The following is an 18,095-nucleotide window of genomic DNA, read 5'->3' on the forward strand; positions in this document are numbered from 1 at the left end:
GAACACATCCGAATACCATTTACTGTCGATTTTAGATACAATGGTTCGAGTTGCATATTTAAGTTCATCAGAATCCTCAAATCTTACTCCTCTTAGCTGTGATTTGATGAAAGCGAAAATTGCAAAATCCATCGGAGCAAGATCCGGACTGTATGGCGGGTGTTAAAGAAGATCGAATCCTAGGAGTTCGATTTCCAGACAGGTGGAAGCTGTCGTATGTGCTGGTGCATTATCTTGGTGTAGGGTGATATTTCCAAGGTCCACAGCCATGGCAGGGCGTTCTTTCTAAATTGCCTTAACTAAGTCGCGGCGTAACACCTGTAATCAATTTAAAACCAATGTTTCGTTTGGTACACTGTATGTGGCTTTAGAATATGTGAATTTAATCATATATAGTAATTAAATAAATAAAAATTAAGATTAGAATGTCCGGGTATTAAATTTATGAATTACGATATGCTAAATGTAGCAAAATGGATGTTTTTAAATCTGATATTAAAATTTAAATGTTATGAAATGGGTAGTTCTCTACCTTGGAGTAGTATGCAGCATTCACCGTCTGACCGGAGGGTACAGCGTGGACCAAAATCATTCCGTGCCGATCAGCAAAGAATATATACATTTGTTTACCCACGGATTTCGCAACCTTTGCCTTTTTCGGTGCTGGAGAACCCCGGTGTTTCCAAATCCTGGATTCTGTTTTTGATTCTAGATCAAAATGATGCAGCCAAGTCTCGTCCGTAGTAATGATTCTGTCAACTGTTAAAACTCAATCTCGAAGTTTAGACAATTTTGACACTGGACCGTTCGTGCTTTTCGCGACACTTTAATACAGTAAAATTTAAGTTTAATTTTAATGAAAACATTCAAAACCACTTTAATCTGATTTGGAATTTTACGACAAATATTTTGGTATACAATATGCATATATAAACCCGTTTAAAATGACAAAAACGCGATTGTCCACGAACTTTTTGGACAGCCCTCGTATATGCAGAGTACTAAACAAAAAATACAAAGACGTCTTCCTGTAAATAATTTTAATTCTTTCTTAAATCACAGGCAATAGTACATTTGTACTGTATGTTGACATCAAAATTATGTATTAATTCTATAAAGAATCACTTCTTCTTACATGTAATTCTTGTATGTTATAAGAAATAACTGTCACATCATATGCATGATTTGATTCATAACTCCATGTAATAAATGACTGGAATATTGAAGATAGTTTAACAAAGGACCTCCACAAATGAACTTCAGAACAGGACTTTCAGAACATGACCTGGCACCTAAAGTGAGGCTGAAACTTGTTGGCCTTCAATCCCAATTGCATTCGCTGTCGGTTTTTCATCCTCTGCACAAAAGCCATGTCCTTTACTCTTGTCTTAGCAACTTCTCCTAGAATGCAGATTTAAGTGGCATTGAGTGTTCATGTATAAAATGTACATGTACATTAGTATGAAATTTAAGCTAAAATTTCTTGATTTTTGGTATGTTTCGTTTTTGCTAATTGTTGTTGTTAGTGTTTTCAATGTGTAAACAAAATACCAGATTTACATTTATGATTATCCTAATAATATTTGAAAAGGCATTTAATATCATTGACTGTCAAAGAACAAAACAATCAGGTTTGCAGTAATTGATAATAAATTTGATAATTTTGAGAGTCCTTTGCCATTGCAATATAAAAGAAAGGATTGCATATCATAAGCAATGGGGCTACATCACCAATAGCAATGCACTTTTATAAAAACCAAATACACTGGTCAATAAAATTGTACAGAATACATGTGACCATGACTGACAGATTCAGTCAAGCTTGATATCTGGGCTACCAATAAATAGGTACATATAATTATGTAAATTTTGTTGATAGCAATTAATATCAAGTTTATAGCAGTACCATACCTGTTACACCTGTCCAACCCAATGCCCTGTACTGAGCCAGCATTTTGGGCAGTACTGTAAATGACCCCTCTGATGACCTTTGAGGCAGATTTTGTTTATAGTATTTCCATAGCGATCGGTGTCCAATGGTGGCACCTGTGTAAGAAATGAAGTTAATTTAAAAGATGTGTCAATAAAATGCAGAATCCTTTCATCAAAAAAGTATTTTCTTTAAAAAAATGCACGCAATGGCTCATTAACAGAGTAATACATACGCATGTACTAGTATACATGTACGTTAAATTTTGTGATATTACACATAAGAAAAAATTGCTGCAATTAAGGGCATTGAAATCAAAGCTAGACAACACTAACATAAATATATATTGATGTAATAATTAAATACACTGGAGCAAATTATCAAAAGCAGCCATATTGTGAAGTCATACTCATGCAGGTTTAATACTCATTCTAATCAACTTTTGTTACAGTTTCATAAGAACAAAATTTTCAGTTTTAATTTCGCCTTGAACTTTCAATTCCTCTTGAAAACATACACCATTTTTTAATATTTACATTTTCAAAGGTCTTTGTCTGAGAAATAACTACAAATCTATTTTGTAATGTATGGTCCAATACATTTGATCAATGACTATTTCAATATTTAATTGTACAATTGCTGAAAATTATGTTATTATAAGTAATAAGAAATCATTCTTTGAATATTATGAAGTGATCAAATATGGTTGAGCGAGATCAAATCTATCATAGAGCCATTAGGGCATTATTAGATTTGATCACTCCCGACCGTATTTGATCACCTCATAATACTCGAAGAATGATTCTTTATTCCTTAAATAAATCATACGATTTTTGATGCCCCTAGCCCTGACCCCCTGTTTTCCTCACCTGAGGGTAGGACCAGTTCGTAGCCCTCCATGCCCTGACCCCCCGTTTTTCTCACCTGAGGGTAGGACCAGTTCATAGCCCTCCATGCCCTCCTGACCCCCCGTTTTTCTCACCTGAGGGTAGGACCAGTTCTTAGCCCTCCATGCCCTGACCCCCTGTTTTCCTCACCTGAGGGTAGGACCAGTTCGTAGCCCTCCATGCCCTGACCCCCCGTTTTTCTCACCTGAGGGTAGGACCAGTTTGTAGCCCTCCATGCCCTGACCCCCTGTTTTTCTCACCTGAGGGTAGGACCAGTTCATAGCCCTCCATGCCCTGACCGCCGGTTTTTCTCACCTGAGGGTAGGACCAGTTCATAGCCCTCCATGCCCTGACCGCCGGTTTTTCTCACCTGAGGGTAGGACCAGTTCATAGCCCTTCATTCCCTGACCCCCCATTTTTCTCACCTGAGGGTAGGACCAGTTCGTAGCCCTCTGTGTCCAGCGTGTTCTCTGTCACCTCTACCTCCTCCTCACCTCCCTCCCCCGTCTCCATGGGCATGCCCCCCTGGTCTGGATAACTACTCCTGTTTATAACATAAGCAACAGACTCATACTTAATGTTAATATGATAAGTACTCCTATTTATTACACAAACAATAGACCCCCATACAAATATACAGTAAAACATGGTTATAGCGAACATGCTTATTATTAACTGACGCCTACAGCGAAGTGATTTTAAACTTGACAATAATAACAAATTACGCTTAAATAATGAAGTAAAATTGCCTGTCCTTGGCACTTCGTTATAAGCGTGTTTTACTGTATTTTTCTGTTGGTTTTTCTTTGTATTTTTGCATTTTTTTAAGCAACAAAAAATCAGATTTAAACAATGTATTGAAAATATCAATACTGCATTAACATATAGGTGGGCATCAGTTTTCATTGGTTTTGTGAAAATTTCAGTTTCAAAGGAGAAGTAACTTTGTTGCCAGTGACCCTATCAATTCAATATGTTATAAGATAATGTATTTCAATGAACAATTAATTTCCTGATCAACTCATCAAAAAAATCCACGAAAATTAGTTTTCAATGAATATTGATGTATCTCCTACAACAAAAGTCTATGACCTTTGAGAATGAAAAATTTTCTTTAATGATATTAATTCTGAGTGTACTTGTAATTCTAGAAATCAATAGACACCATGAAATCTGGACCCATGGTAACAGATAGATATTGCATCTGCCTGGGTATGAACCTGGGTCTTACGTATTACAAATCCAGCATCCTACCAATCAAGCAAAAGGGTTACAGTGGAATCATTAGAATTCATGGTGGCTCAATTTTTGAGGTATTTGTGGATAGTCCTCGATCCCCAACAAATTTACATTGTCAACGATAAAAAATTTAAAAATATCTTTATAACTGAATCTGAAAACTGATGCATCCACAAAATTACATCCCTATTGATATGCACAAAATCCATGAAAATTAACCCACAGGAATTTATTAAAATGATTTTAAAGTAACCCATTATAGCCAGAGCTTGCAGGAGAGCCATGTATCTGAGTTTACCACACTATCACAATACAGAGTTGTGTTTTCCTTTATTTGTATTTATTCTGAGTATAACTGCAATTATAGGAATCAACAAACTCTGTCACCTGGACCTACATGTATCATGTTTTTATCTAAGGCCAAAAAAAAATATTCCTGTTTCCTGTCGCCCGAACGACCCTATCTTTTACCATGTTTACCCTCCGACCCTAAAAGTTTTTTTGTGATCATGGTGGTGATCGGGGTAACAAGTGAACTCGGCACCTGGTGAATTTGGCACCTGCGTAAATAGTGAAGTCGGCACCTGGTAAACTCGGCACCTGGTAAACTCGGCATCAGGAATCTGGTGAACTCGGCACCTCGATATTTTTTTCTTATCATAACTTTAAATAAACATAGAAGAAATACAAAACCTCCTTAATTTTTGATTATCATAACTCAGATATAAAAAAAAACATCGAAGAAACACAAAACCATGATGCAATTGTGACAAAAATTTCACGTATTCCGTGAATAAAAGCAGTTAAAAACAACTAACTACAAAGAGGATATATATGATTAATATAATAATTGAATATTAAAACGAAGAAATAAGGTAGATTTGTAAACATATTAATTTATTTCCTATATAGAACAGTAATATAATTATGTATACACAACATCAAAGGTACTGTACTTAAGCATGTGTTATCCAGTGTGTACCTTGTTTAAATTGCTAAAACAACAAGATGACAGCGGGGTATTCCTAGTATACATGGAAGGGGCTACCAGGTGCTATTAGACGGTGTATTACCCGTACACATAGAAGGGGTGAGATACTGATTATGAGGAGGTTAATGAAGAGACCCTGTCAACACATGGGCTTCCCAATGTCACCTTTTCTTGCGACTTCAAGAAGACAACAGCAATGGGTGGTAAGTAAAATATATTTTTTACATTATAAACACATATATTTAAAATAACAAATTTGAAAAGAAAGTAAATATGTAATAACTATGCATATATTAATTGTTTGTAGATTTATAATCCCCTATAAAATAATATCTACATGTATAATTATGAAACTAATTAAGATATTACCATTAGACTCTGACTATTTATGGAATATTTTAATTTTATGATCAAGGCACCACATCAATTGATTATTTTTAAATAGCTGACATTTATTAAAATAAAGTATATTAAATAAAAAAGAGTTTATATACTTTAAATATATACAATTATTGTATATATTTAAAGTATAGATGAATTTTAAATATAAAGCTTATACTTGATTCCCATATCTACATGTATGATTAATATGAAACTTATTAAGACATCACCAATAGATTCTTACTATTTATTGAATATTTATGAAATATTTAAATATTTTAATTATATGATCAATGCACTATGCAATATAACTAGTTAAAGATCACTAAAAATAGGAAAATATATAAATTTACACTGTATAACCCAACTTTCAATGCTACTTAATTTACACGTCTTGTAATACATTGTATTAACTTTCTACAATCAATTACACTTTTGGAAAAATACATGAAATTTCAAAACTATTCAACAATCAATGAAAATATGTTGAAAACAACTGATTCTCAATCTTCTATCTAGGAAGTTAACCTTTGTCTTGATACTTGTGCTGCAACACAAAAATATTTGTCAAAGTATAAATTCTAAGGATGTATTTTATCTCTGATTAGTGCAAGACTGCTTTGAACTCTCGCTCTCCCTCTCTCTCCCTCCCTCTCTCCCTCCCCCCCCCCCCCCCACCTCTCTCTCTTTGATAATTATAAATGAAAACACATATAGAATGTGGCATTAAGTTAAAACGTAAATTCACAAAGGCTATTGTTTAAATTCATGAAAATGTACTGTAACAATAAGATACCATATTGAATTCTGTTTACACCTGAAAAAGCATTTTACAAGTTATCCAACGTAAGTACCAAACAACATATCCTTTAATTGCCTGCAAATGATTTCCATGATTGGATATTTTCCCTGAAAGAAAAACTGGCAGTTCATATCATAAGTATAGTTTTATATAATTTTTTTGTGTCTTTCTTAAAAACAAGTGTACAAATGCTTCTTTCTTTCTAAATAATCACATTTATAGTGTGTATATATATATATGTATAGTTGTATGTATAGAATTTTAGCAAGTGTAGTGACATTCAGGCTAAAATTACACCAGTATTGATATTGATTTTACTTGATAAATGTAGTAATTTTAAGAAAGTTAATGTTATCTAATATTACATGTAGTATTACATGTATGCAAGGATGAACTAGATATATAAAATAAATAAAAATAAGCAAAATGTTATCAACAAAAATAATTAGATTTGTGACTATTCAAATCTGCCAGTATCTTGAATATAAATCAGAAAAAAAGTATTTATTTTCATGCAATTGTAGTTCGAGGAGACCTTCCGACGTCTAGATGGGCGTGCACCAGAGGTTCTTGCTCCAGTGATGGACTATGTCTACAGGACGTGGATCTGTTCTTCAATCTTCAAGATCCATCACTGGAGTGTGTTCATGACGTCCATCCGGACGAACAATGATGTGGGGGGATGGCACAACCGCCTAAACACCAGTGTTGTCACCAGGGGATCGGTTCCCTTTTACCATCTTCTTCTTGTTCTGCATCGGGAAGCGACAAACATCACAGTGCAGATGAAGATGGTATCTGAAGGGAAGATGCAGAGGTTCCAAAGGAAGAGGACATTACAGGTGGAAGGTCGTGTCTTCAAGCTTTGGAACAACTACTGTGAAAGATTGATCACTGCGAGTGAACCTGTTAACGGGCTGTGCTTCTATTTATGGACCACCAGCTTTGAACATGTGATTCGTTCAGATATCGTGATATCGACAGCTGTGCCCCCCTTCGTGAAATGTGCATCTTGTAATGTAAAAATGTCTTTAACTTATAAAGTATGTTTGTAATTGTCACTGCATTTAAAATATCTTGTTTTGTTTTATTGAGTTTTTTTAAATCAAAATTGCTATTACTGTTTTTGTTATTCGTTGTGCCTATGTTCATAATGAATAAAAAAGATGGCTGTAGCTAAGAATAAAATAATCGTTGTTGTTCTTGAAAGGATTTTAATGAATTCAATTAGACAAAATTGCAAAATGAGTTAATTGAATATACAACTACAAGCAATATTATAGTTCACACAGTATCAATAATTTCAGTGGCAAGTGAAAAATTTGCTCTTTAATGGTAAAAAAAAATGTAGTAAACATACTACAATGCAAGAAATTAAGGACATGATAAGAAAATGATTTAAAAAACCACAAAATAATCATTTCTGATATTCAATCTGTCTCCTTTAATAATTTCTGCCTATAGTAATTATTGTAAGTATTTTTACTACATTTAGCAATAATATGGTTATATGGATTAATTGTCTCAATTCATCTTTTAACTAGGCCTATTTTCTCCGACCGTAATTAGCTTGGGAGCGCCTCTGATATGCTCATTGATGAATGTGAAGAACATCGCGCCAAGATGAAACTAAACTGGTCATATAACAACCAAATGTGCAAATGTTCATAAAATTTTCATATTTAGAAAGATAAATTCTTACATAAATTATATCAATTCAAATATATGTTAAGCCAGTAGCTAGTGAATTATTTCGTATCTGTTGATAAATGTGGTCGTCAGTAATAAGTTACATTGAAAAACTCACCTTTCTTCATAAACAGACATTTCCATGATAAAGATACAGTCGTATACATTGTGTAATCAATTTTTTTTAAATGTGTGTCTAGAAACAAAGAGATAAATGAATACTATGCAAATGCCGAATTCACCGGATGCCGAGTTTACCAGGTGCCAAGTTTACCAGGTGCCGAGTTTACCGGATGCCGAGTTCACTATTCTCGGTGCCGAGTTCACCAGGTGCCGGGTTTACCAGGTGCCGGGTTCACCAGCATTCGTGATCGGTAACTTCGCCAGAATTTCCTCAGAAAGAGAAGTGAAGATGACCAAGTCTTCTGAGTTCATAATCGTGTAAATTAACTTCACTGGCGAAAGAACGATAGAAAATTAATCTACAGACATGTTTACTGTATAAATATACCTTGTGGTGAATAACTTGCGACTATCTTACCTTCAGGGGTTATAAATACGGGTGATGCAACAACATACTGTATATTGGAAATTACAAAAACGATGTTTATTACTTTAAATCCTGATATTGCAGTTAGTCAATAACCTGTTATTAGTTAATAACTGCAATAAATGTTAAAATTATCATAAAACTGCTTTCTATATTATCTTGAGAATTAAACACATCCTCTACATAACGTACGGTAGTAAGTGGGTCAAAGGGTTGGACTCATACCCAAAATACACGGAAGTACAGAGAGTGATTTAATTAATCATGTTGATATTGACATTAAGCTAATACAATACAAAAATATTTATCCAGAAAAGGATAAATACATTCATACACGTAGATTAAATTTTGCAAATAATATTAGTTTTTATTTTTAATTAAAAAATTAATCTATTTATTTTCTTTGCCTGTTGTTTTCTATACATTACATGCATCAACAATACAAAGACCTTTGGAAATTTTAAATCATCTATTTACATACTGAACACTGGGAATATATATCTCTCTCATTATTGCACACATGCTCCAAGTTTTTAAAAATAAAATATTTTTTAAAAATAAAACTTTTTTCCTACCTACCTACCCTAATTTTTTTGGTCAAGTGACAGGAAACAGGAATAATTTTTTTTTTTTGGCCTAATATATTCATTCTATATTACCTGTAATCATAGAAATCAGCAAACTCCAGGGCAGACTCCTTCTCAAACAGAATTTTACAGTGGCCCTTGTCCACCATATGTTTCTGTACTGCCTGCACCGTGTGAAACATCTTACTCTTCTCCCCACACCACAGGCACATGTGTCCCTCACCCACCTTCTCACCTAAAAGTAAATTAGAAATGATAAATACATGTATTTCATCTTTATTAAATTATTCATATGTAATGGATGCTCTACAAGATAAAGCCACAAAACATTACATATCAATCAACCTGTTACTTGATTACTGTCAAACTTGTAAATAGATATATGTATAATTTCACTGATTATTGTAAGCAAAAGAGGAAAAACTCTTAATTAACAAAGAGATAAGAAACATAATGCAAACGGAGTTACCTCCACTGTTACTCTAAAGGCATGTGATAAACACAGAGTATGAAATGTATGTGAAAAAAAATTAAGTCTTCCAAACAACAAAGTTTGCATTTACTTCTGATAAAATGAATTTCTCGAAAAACATACCAAGATAGGTGACCATTCCCTCTACATCGACCAGATAATCGGCATCGGGGAGGAAGAAGCCATGTTTGACGGACATGTGGTTGATGTTGTTTTCCAGTGAGGAGCTGATGGAGGAACAGAACAGACACTCCTCAATGCCCAGCCCCTCACCCTCCCACTCCTCATCATCTTCATCCTCAGAACCTATAATTAAAGGGACACAAGTACAGTGGCAGGGTCCATCTTCACTGACAAGTTTTGTCAAATTGGGAACATTGAATAAACAAATATTATCAAAGAATTCAAAATATATCATATTATTTCTTCATTTAAAAAAATTGAGTTTTAAAGCAGTGTTGCAAAAGCAGATATGCTATTGAAGCATCTTTGTAACCAAATTCTAATTATAAACAATATTGGAGAAATAAGTAAGAAGTTTTGATAAATTATGCAGAATTACTTGTAAAGTTGAGAGATTTACATGTTATATAATATAAAAGCAAAGGTACTAAATGAAACTTTTATATTTCAAACAACACTTCAAGACATTACAGAAGGGGTAAAAATACATTTGTTGTGAAGAGAATGATGTTGTAGAAAGAAATAATGAATGAGACCCAATAATTAAAGGAGATTAAAATTGGGGGGGAGTAAGGAAGATTGCAAGGTTTTACCCTCAGCTAGCCCTTTCTTGGCCTCCTCACTGAGTTCCTCAGCTTTCTGAAGATCCTGCTGTATCTGTGTGTTAATGGCATCCTTCTTTCTCTGGGCCGAACTTACCGGGGCTTGGGCACCGCTGGTAGACGTGTTCTCCTGTTTTATGACATCACATTAATACAAGAGTCAGTTGAAGAGTGCAATTGAGAATCATCATTCAAATCTATTATCTTGTTCATGAAAACATCATTTAATACACCGATGTTTCTGTTTTTTACATACATGTACAGTGGTAACAACGTTATTGTTGACAAGCCAATCGTGTTAAATAGTTCCTGCGTGTTCGTGCGTTTTTTTTCATTTTGTAACTTTTTTTACTGAATGACAGGATTTATTCTTAAAACAATAACAGGTAGTTTTTTGTAAAGCAATGTGAATTTTAAATTTTTTTTATAGAGGAACATTGACAGTTGTTAACATTCATTCTCTCTTTCCTCGTTAAATACATTCAGCAAGTATTTCCACTGATCATTCAATCCTTTGTTCGGTCGAGTTAGTTTTGCATAATTTTGTTTTCAGCCTATATCAATTAAGCATCCATTGTATCTTGACACATAATTTTAATCATATTAGCAAGAGCGAAACGTTAAATGAAAGCGGTCAAGCTTACCCCTTCCCCGTTTTAAACTAAACGATTATTCCAAACGTTTTTCTTTCAAATGAGAATACGATACGCATTCCTATCTGGAACATTGTATAAACAATTGTTTGAAATAAAATTTGTTTACACGCTTTAAAATTTAGAATAAATAGAAATAAATCAAGTATGTACTGTAAATTATGAAAATATTGCCAATGGATGTATACAATCGAAATTCTATGGAACAAGGTAACAAATTTACCTGTATCCCGCATAATTAAATCGTACGTGAGGGAATTGGATTACATAATAAGTCAACTCGTATGTAAATAATTTACTGTAGTTTATGCATTATCTTCATTTCTTATACACTTAAGTTATTATTTGTTATGGCGACAAAAAAAATAATTTGTGTATGAATCCTATATTTTTGTGTATGGATGTGTAAAATTGTTTACTCGTAAAATATAAAACAGTGCATGGCTACTGTACATGTCGCTTTTCAATAAAATACAAACATAAAGCAATACAAATTAATGCAATACGTTTCATTAATTCTAATCTTAAAAATTAATTTTGATTTTGCGTGTTTAATGGTGTAGAATCATTCGGTTGCGTGTTTTATCGTTTTTGTTCGTGTATCGTGAAAATTCAGCAAGTTAGTGATCGTCCGTGTATCGAGAAGAATCGTTCGTGTATCGTGCGTGATCGTTCGTGTATCAGAATCGTGCGTGTCGTTTGTCAACAATAACGTTGCTACCACTGTACATGAAAAAGCTGTTGACTAACTATGTGCCTTGTTTGTTTTACCTTACTGTAAAAGTGGTTATTCACATGTGGGGCAAATTTACACTAGTTACAGACGCAGTAAGCTTAAAACCCCGTAGTGCATATGGTGAAAAAAATAAAGTTTAGAATATAAAGTCACACATACCCATATTTAATACCCAATACATGCGTTATGTTTCACAACCACTTTTTAAGTAGTTATAAAGTATGGATTTTTTAAACAGCAATAAAAGTTTAGAAAACAAAACTGAGTTTGCTACTAATATTCTAGGGAATGAATAAATGCGATTATAATACAGAAACTGTAGATTCCTTATTTTACACGAGTACCTAATTCCACGATTCAACGGTTTTCCATCAAATCGAGAGAACATAAAATCGTGAATGGCAAAATTTTATCATAGTTTCATGTAGTTAACATATGTCTGAAAATTAAAAGCAATTTTTCGAGACAGGCTTATCGCGATTTTATGTGGGTATTAATTCCTCGCATTTAATTAGGAATTTACAGTAAGCTTTTATAGAATCTCTGTAGAATATTTTAACAGAGGGTGCTGTGTGGCTGTGTGTCACCTGTTGTTGGGCTTTAGCTGCCACCTCCCTGTGTTTCTTGGACTGGATGTGGTTCTGGTAGGCATTCTCTGTACTGAAGTGTTTACTACACAGCTGACACACCATAGACTGAGTTTTCTGCTCCTCCTCCAACTGTTCCAAACATAAAAGTTGTTGGTAATTAAACATTTATACATGTACTTCTAAGGTTGTCAGATTGGTAATAAAAAATGGGTATTGTATAGTAGCAAATTCTGTGGTCTTTTGTCAAAAAAAAGATTACTTTATCAGGCCAAGAACTTTTAAATAAGGCAGTCTGGTATTTCATTTTTTTTTATTTAGAAAAGAAAAGAAAAACCAATTTGATTTGAAATTTACTTGAAATTGAAAAAATGAGGATTTTTTTTTATTTTAAAGAAACAGTTATAATTATCTATGTGGCAGCATTCAACACTTGAGACAAAATTGAAAAGACAAAAAAAGAGTTATTTATCCCAGTGAAAATTATCTCTTTTATCAGAGGAACAATGTACCTTAATTTTAATTATATAAATATGTGCCCTTCCTCACCTTGGCCCTCTGGGAGAGGACTTTGTCCTGGAACACCTCAGCAGTCACAGGCCCCAGATCTGCCACTTTACGCTTCAGGTTGTACCTTTATTTTAAAAAAAACATATTTAATTGAATAAGTCAAAATATTAAAAAAAAAAGGTTTTACACCTAAAACTAGTAAGAGCTCCTCTCCTTACCTGTGCCAGTCTGTCTTGTAATGGTTTCTCTGAAGATCTCCATCCCGGAACCCAACCCGACAGGTGATGCAGGTAAAAAGTCCTGATGACATTTCACAGTCTGAAATTGTCATAGATATATCAGTGGTGTTTTTATTTTTAAATAAACATACAATTTGCCACACCAAATTTATTTTGGCTAATAAATGTGACAGTGTATACATTGTATATGCATATACGGTATTGTAGATAAATCATAGTTCAGGAGACTTATTGTATATACTAATCATATAGGTTTGTCCTCAGGGTACTCGAAAAAGCAGTAAAATGTAAGAGATTGAAATATCTTGTACCAGAGACGTAAATACATGTAACATTGTTATCTATGTCTCTGCTTGTACGGAATAAAACTAAAGAACTGAGCTATTTTCTTTAAACAAGGACAAAAAGAAAGGTAGGACTTTTTATCATTTTAAACAATATTAAATAAAGTCATTATACAATTTGTTGTCCTGCTAACCTTTCTTCTAAACACGAACAGATGACAAATTGATTACACCACACACACCACACTGTAATACCGGAAATAGGGCAATGTAGGTAAGGCACAAAATAAATTTCGTAAATCTCATAATTTAAAAAAATTAATATACCTGAAAATTAAGATATAAATAGATGTTTTAAAAATATGGATCATTTTAAAATTTGGTATCACATTTTCCTTTTCATAACAAATATATGTTAAGCATGTGTTCCATTTTTCCGGAATTAAAAAGGCCATGCTGTTCATTTTGGGTTTAGCTTCTCGTATTTTCTTCCTTTTAGTCTGAATAAGCGAGAGACCATGGTTAGTGTTTTGAGGCAATTTTCAATCAATAAAAATCACACTAAGTCGATGACATCTAATTGTGAAATCTATGAATTTGTTAAATGAAAGCCTAAATTTCAATTTGAAATCGTTCGCTTATTTAATTTCGTGAAGAAAGTCATGAAATGGGGAAACTATTTAGCTGGTTGATGTCGGCTTTCGTGAAATCATTCAAACACTTCGTGTTAATTAGAAAACTAGAAAGCATCTATAGTACAGATGTATCATTGGAGATATCACAACTTAAGGATGCATATTTACTAAAAGTTTAACCCAAATCTACATTGGATCTGTTTGGGTGTCAAAATAAGTTAAGAGTGACAAACAAGATGCAGGTGTTTTTAGCTGCTTGAATCAATGAATGATTCATTTTGTATTAAGTTGGATTTTCAAACTTTTCAATAACAAAGTAGGACAGATAAAATGTTTATAACACAGAAATTGGCAAATATCAAACATATCCTTCAAAGTAAAACATTCTATGTGAGTTTTTGAAGCATGAGGCGTTTAACACAATTTTGGTTATTACTGATCTTCTCCAAACAATAACAGGGTGCATTACACACTGTATGCATAAGTTTATATATATCCCATCTGATTCTGATAAATTAACTTCAGGTCTGTACATTCTAGCTCCCTATCTGAAAAAAATTGGTTGGACGACCGGAAAGCTACATTATTTGAGATTCCTCTGACTTTAACCCCAGCTTTTATATTGTGATGTGCGCACCCGCATGTCACAATATAAAAGTGGGGGTAAGAAGTGGAGGAATATCAGATTAGGAGCTACAGTGCATCCCATTGTAAAAAAAACTGCAATTTACCACGCACAGACCTGCAGCTATTGGTTAATATACTACCTCCTCTATATTCCCAAATCAAAGGTTTCTGATCTGCATCGCTCTACATAAACCCATGACCAAACAGGGAGAGTTTGGCCTGGTGTCAGTCATATTTTGAAGACAGATTCATTACATATTGACTTGCTGTTGCTAGTTTTAGTACAAATTGTTAAACAGATCTTTTTAACATTTTAAAAAATGAGTGAGAGGAGAGGTGGGATACATTGATCAGACTTCAATTGTGCTGCATGATGTTCTTTTTAGTGAAATAATTGCTTGTGCAGAATTTACCATAATTGACCATTGTAAAAAGAATAACTTAAAAAATTTATTTATTCATTGCAGGCAAAAAGAACAAAGAAGGTGGGAATTTGCGGGAAATACGGAACCCGATATGGTGCCTCTCTCCGTAAAACCATCAAAAGAATGGAAGTCTCTCAGCATTCTAAATACACATGTCAATTCTGTGGAAAGGTTTGTTGTTGATATTTAAAACTGAATTACAAGACTTGTGTACTAGCTGTAAAAACTTTATTTGTATGTCCTGAGAATAATGTTAAAAATTGATTTGTATGTCTAAGAAAATCGTAAACTTGATTTGAATGTACTGTATTCCCAGTAATTTTCTCGATGATCTAATTTCTGCTTTTTTCGCAATCACTTTTAAAATTTATTGAATTCGCAGAAAGTATATCCCATGTAACTTTCTATATGAAACTTTTTAATCGCTAAAAATGGCTGACACAAATTTAAAATGTTCCTTATTTTCCCAATTTTCGCAAATTTTGTGTAAGAAACTGACTATACGGTATTACAATTGCTGATTATATCTGTTGCCTGTAGGATGCCATGAAGAGGAAAGCTGTGGGGATCTGGAGCTGTAGTCGATGCAGGAAGACCGTGGCCGGAGGTGCATGGGTCTACAGGTACGCTGCACACAGTTTCACATGTGTAATTTACACACACTTGCACACATTTTGCAATATATATGCACTTGCGTATTGTGCACTCAGAGCTTTCAATAAGAGTAGGAGGGAGGCAGATTTTTCATCTTTTTAATTTAACAATCAGAATATCAATATTAGGGAAAATAAACTATTATAAATAATTGGGAAATAGCTCCTTCAAATGGGGAATTAAACTCTTCAATTCAAAATTATTACAGATCTCAGACCCCCCCCCCCCCCCCCCACACACACGCATATTTGTGATTCTCCAGATTTCTTGGTAGCTATTAATTATTAATGCACAATAATGTTGAATGTGATTTTTTAGCTTGACCTATTTGCTGTAGGACTTACTGCAAAAAGCATACATGTTGCTGACAATCATTTACAATTAGTGCTGGTTTTGAAATCAGTACAATCACCCCTGCGAATGTTATTGTCATTCAAATTTAGACCACGTGGTTTTATTTGACCCTTTCGGTTTCGCTGTAAAAATCGTGCCTCGTGTTTATAGTCAATATCCCAAAATTTAGGTACTTGTAGTCAAATATAAAATCTAGACGTTTATTCATTTTAAACTTTACCACCATTAATTGGTGGATACAATGAGTTCTAGATGTAAATGTGACAATAGAAAATATAGTTTTTTTCTGCTCTTGAAGCAAATAACATGGTTAGTAGAGATCTCCGCTAAGGTTTAATTTTCAATCCGCGCCTGACCTAGTAATAGCATCAATAGTGAAACAGATTATACTATTTTATGCAGAATGTTCCTTGAAATTGGCTCGATATACTAAGTTTTAATTCAAAACAGACACTCATTCATTTTTTAAAAAGCATGGTAATGCACACCAAATCATCAAACATGGCTATGATTTATATTTTCAACCACATGTACAGTGGTTGAAATCGAACAATAACTCTGTTCTGAATATCATCGTTTAGTTTAAATTACCGCTAGATGATGAAATAAGACATATCCTCATATATTTTCATGTTTTTAAATAAATTAAAGTATGAAAAAACTAACAGTACTTATGTATTTTGAGAATATTATCCGAACACTTATACTTCCGCTCGAAATTCCACAGGAACTGAACAAATCTCGGTGAAGTCTCGTGAACTTTCATTCAAGCACCTCTGGATTTATTACATACTTAGCAACGATAAAGAAAACATTCCGAACACATTCGCAGGGGTGACAATGGTAAAGCTACTATCGAAATACAATTTTCACAAAGTTCAAATCCCAACAGGTGAATATTGATTTCAAGGGTAGTTAGATCAGTCCGTTTATTACCAGTAACAAGTGTATGATTATGGGATTGAATAAGCGGGTACAGGTTTACATTTCATCATGAGCTTCACTAAAGGAAGTAGACCGTCATCTTCAACAAGCATGTTTATTTCTGCTGAAGTCACTAAAAAACAAGGAACAACATTGATGCAGATTGCTTTTAAATTGTAACTGTCTAAAAAAATCATAGTCCAGTCTGTGTAGCACATGTACTAAGTATTTCAGGAAGGAGGTGTTTTACTTGGGTGTGAGGCCTACATGTATTTTGAGTAATTTTACCTTGTGAATTTATTAAGTTTGAGTTTTCTAGGGAGGGTCTTGACCCCCAGGTCATGCATGACAATTCAACTCAGTGCATTATTTTTTTTAAAAACATACATGAGCAAGGTTTTTTAAAATTTAAATTTATTGATAGGAAATGTTTAAACACAACAATTGATTTCTTACACATAGAAAATAAAGTATCATTAAGGCATATGTACAATTATTTATGCTTTAGTTAGATTTTCATTGTAATAATTTTGTCCTCTTTTCATTTCAGCACAACTGCCGCTGCTACCGTCAGAAGTGCAGTCCGTCGTCTCCGTGAAATGAAGGAATCTTAAATAAATTTATATCCCCACAACGCCTACTTGTTCACTTGTCAATTTGCTGGAGTGTTTTAATGAAATCAAGGAATATTCAATTAAAAAAACTTCATATTTGGAGTAATTTAGAAGGATTTAGACAGAGGTTGTTATACTTTCATATTAGATTTCTTGATGTTTGATAAATGTGTGATTTTAAGAGCTCTTTTGGTCGCTCAGTAACAAACTTGTAGCCTGTAGAGAAATGTTCATACCACGTGGAAACAAAGAACTGCAAATGATAGCATTGTCTAACTCCCTAACCTAAAGTCATTTTTAGATAAGGCTAAATAAAATTGAAATTACGGTTCTCAGGCCCGCGCGCATCCGTTTTGAGGGTGCCGCATTGCAAGTTTTATTGCATTTTCAATAAAATAAAAAGATAATAATGCGGAGACCTATCCGGAAAAAAAAAGTTTCCGCTTTCGGTTTGCATTTAGTTTTACTTTCGTTTCTAGTACGCAGCTTCCGGTGCAGTCTTAATCATTAAGTCGCTTATTTTCGGAAGTAAAAACTTTA

At 33.6% G+C, this 18,095-nt stretch overlaps 2 protein-coding genes across 2 annotated transcripts; one reads left to right on the forward strand and one right to left on the reverse strand.

Moving 5' to 3' along the window:
• Nucleotides 1-1,025: 1,025 nt before the first annotated feature.
• LOC105319572 (cytoplasmic 60S subunit biogenesis factor ZNF622) lies at nt 1,026-13,612 on the reverse strand. Its single transcript, XM_034452744.2, has 10 exons — nt 13,517-13,612; nt 13,018-13,117; nt 12,839-12,923; nt 12,290-12,421; nt 10,305-10,443; nt 9,652-9,834; nt 9,129-9,291; nt 3,243-3,361; nt 1,912-2,046; nt 1,026-1,401 (listed from the first exon to the last, which is right to left on the reverse strand). The coding sequence occupies exons 2-10, from the start codon at nt 13,107-13,109 to the stop codon at nt 1,274-1,276; spliced, it is 1,176 nt and encodes a 391-aa protein (XP_034308635.2). The 5' UTR covers nt 13,110-13,117; nt 13,517-13,612; the 3' UTR covers nt 1,026-1,273.
• Nucleotides 13,613-13,731: 119 nt separating this feature from the next.
• LOC105319573 (large ribosomal subunit protein eL43) lies at nt 13,732-17,577 on the forward strand. The gene is made up of 4 exons (XM_011417169.4): nt 13,732-13,843; nt 15,052-15,180; nt 15,550-15,632; nt 17,492-17,577. Exons 1-4 carry the CDS (start codon nt 13,841-13,843, stop codon nt 17,553-17,555), a joined length of 279 nt encoding a protein of 92 aa, XP_011415471.1. The 5' UTR covers nt 13,732-13,840; the 3' UTR covers nt 17,556-17,577.
• Nucleotides 17,578-18,095: the final 518 nt, after the last annotated feature.

The sequence above is a fragment of the Magallana gigas genome, chromosome 10, assembly GCF_963853765.1.
Source record: "Magallana gigas chromosome 10, xbMagGiga1.1, whole genome shotgun sequence".
Classification (NCBI taxonomy): Eukaryota; Metazoa; Mollusca; class Bivalvia; order Ostreida; family Ostreidae; genus Magallana; species Magallana gigas.

Excerpts from the sequence above, each read along its gene's own strand:
- LOC105319572 (XM_034452744.2), bottom strand. The coding sequence starts at position 13,109 with ATGTCATCAGGACTTTTTACCTGCATCACCTGTCGGGTTGGGTTCCGG. Across the intron at positions 9,835-10,304 it reads CAAGAAAGGGCTAGCTGAGG|GTTCTGAGGATGAAGATGAT; the intron begins GTAAAACCTTGC and ends CTTTAATTATAG. Across the intron at positions 9,292-9,651 it reads GGGAATGGTCACCTATCTTG|GTGAGAAGGTGGGTGAGGGA; the intron begins GTATGTTTTTCG and ends ATTTACTTTTAG.
- LOC105319573 (XM_011417169.4), top strand. Across the intron at positions 15,181-15,549 it reads CATGTCAATTCTGTGGAAAG|GATGCCATGAAGAGGAAAGC; the intron begins GTTTGTTGTTGA and ends TGTTGCCTGTAG. Across the intron at positions 15,633-17,491 it reads GGAGGTGCATGGGTCTACAG|CACAACTGCCGCTGCTACCG; the intron begins GTACGCTGCACA and ends TTTTCATTTCAG.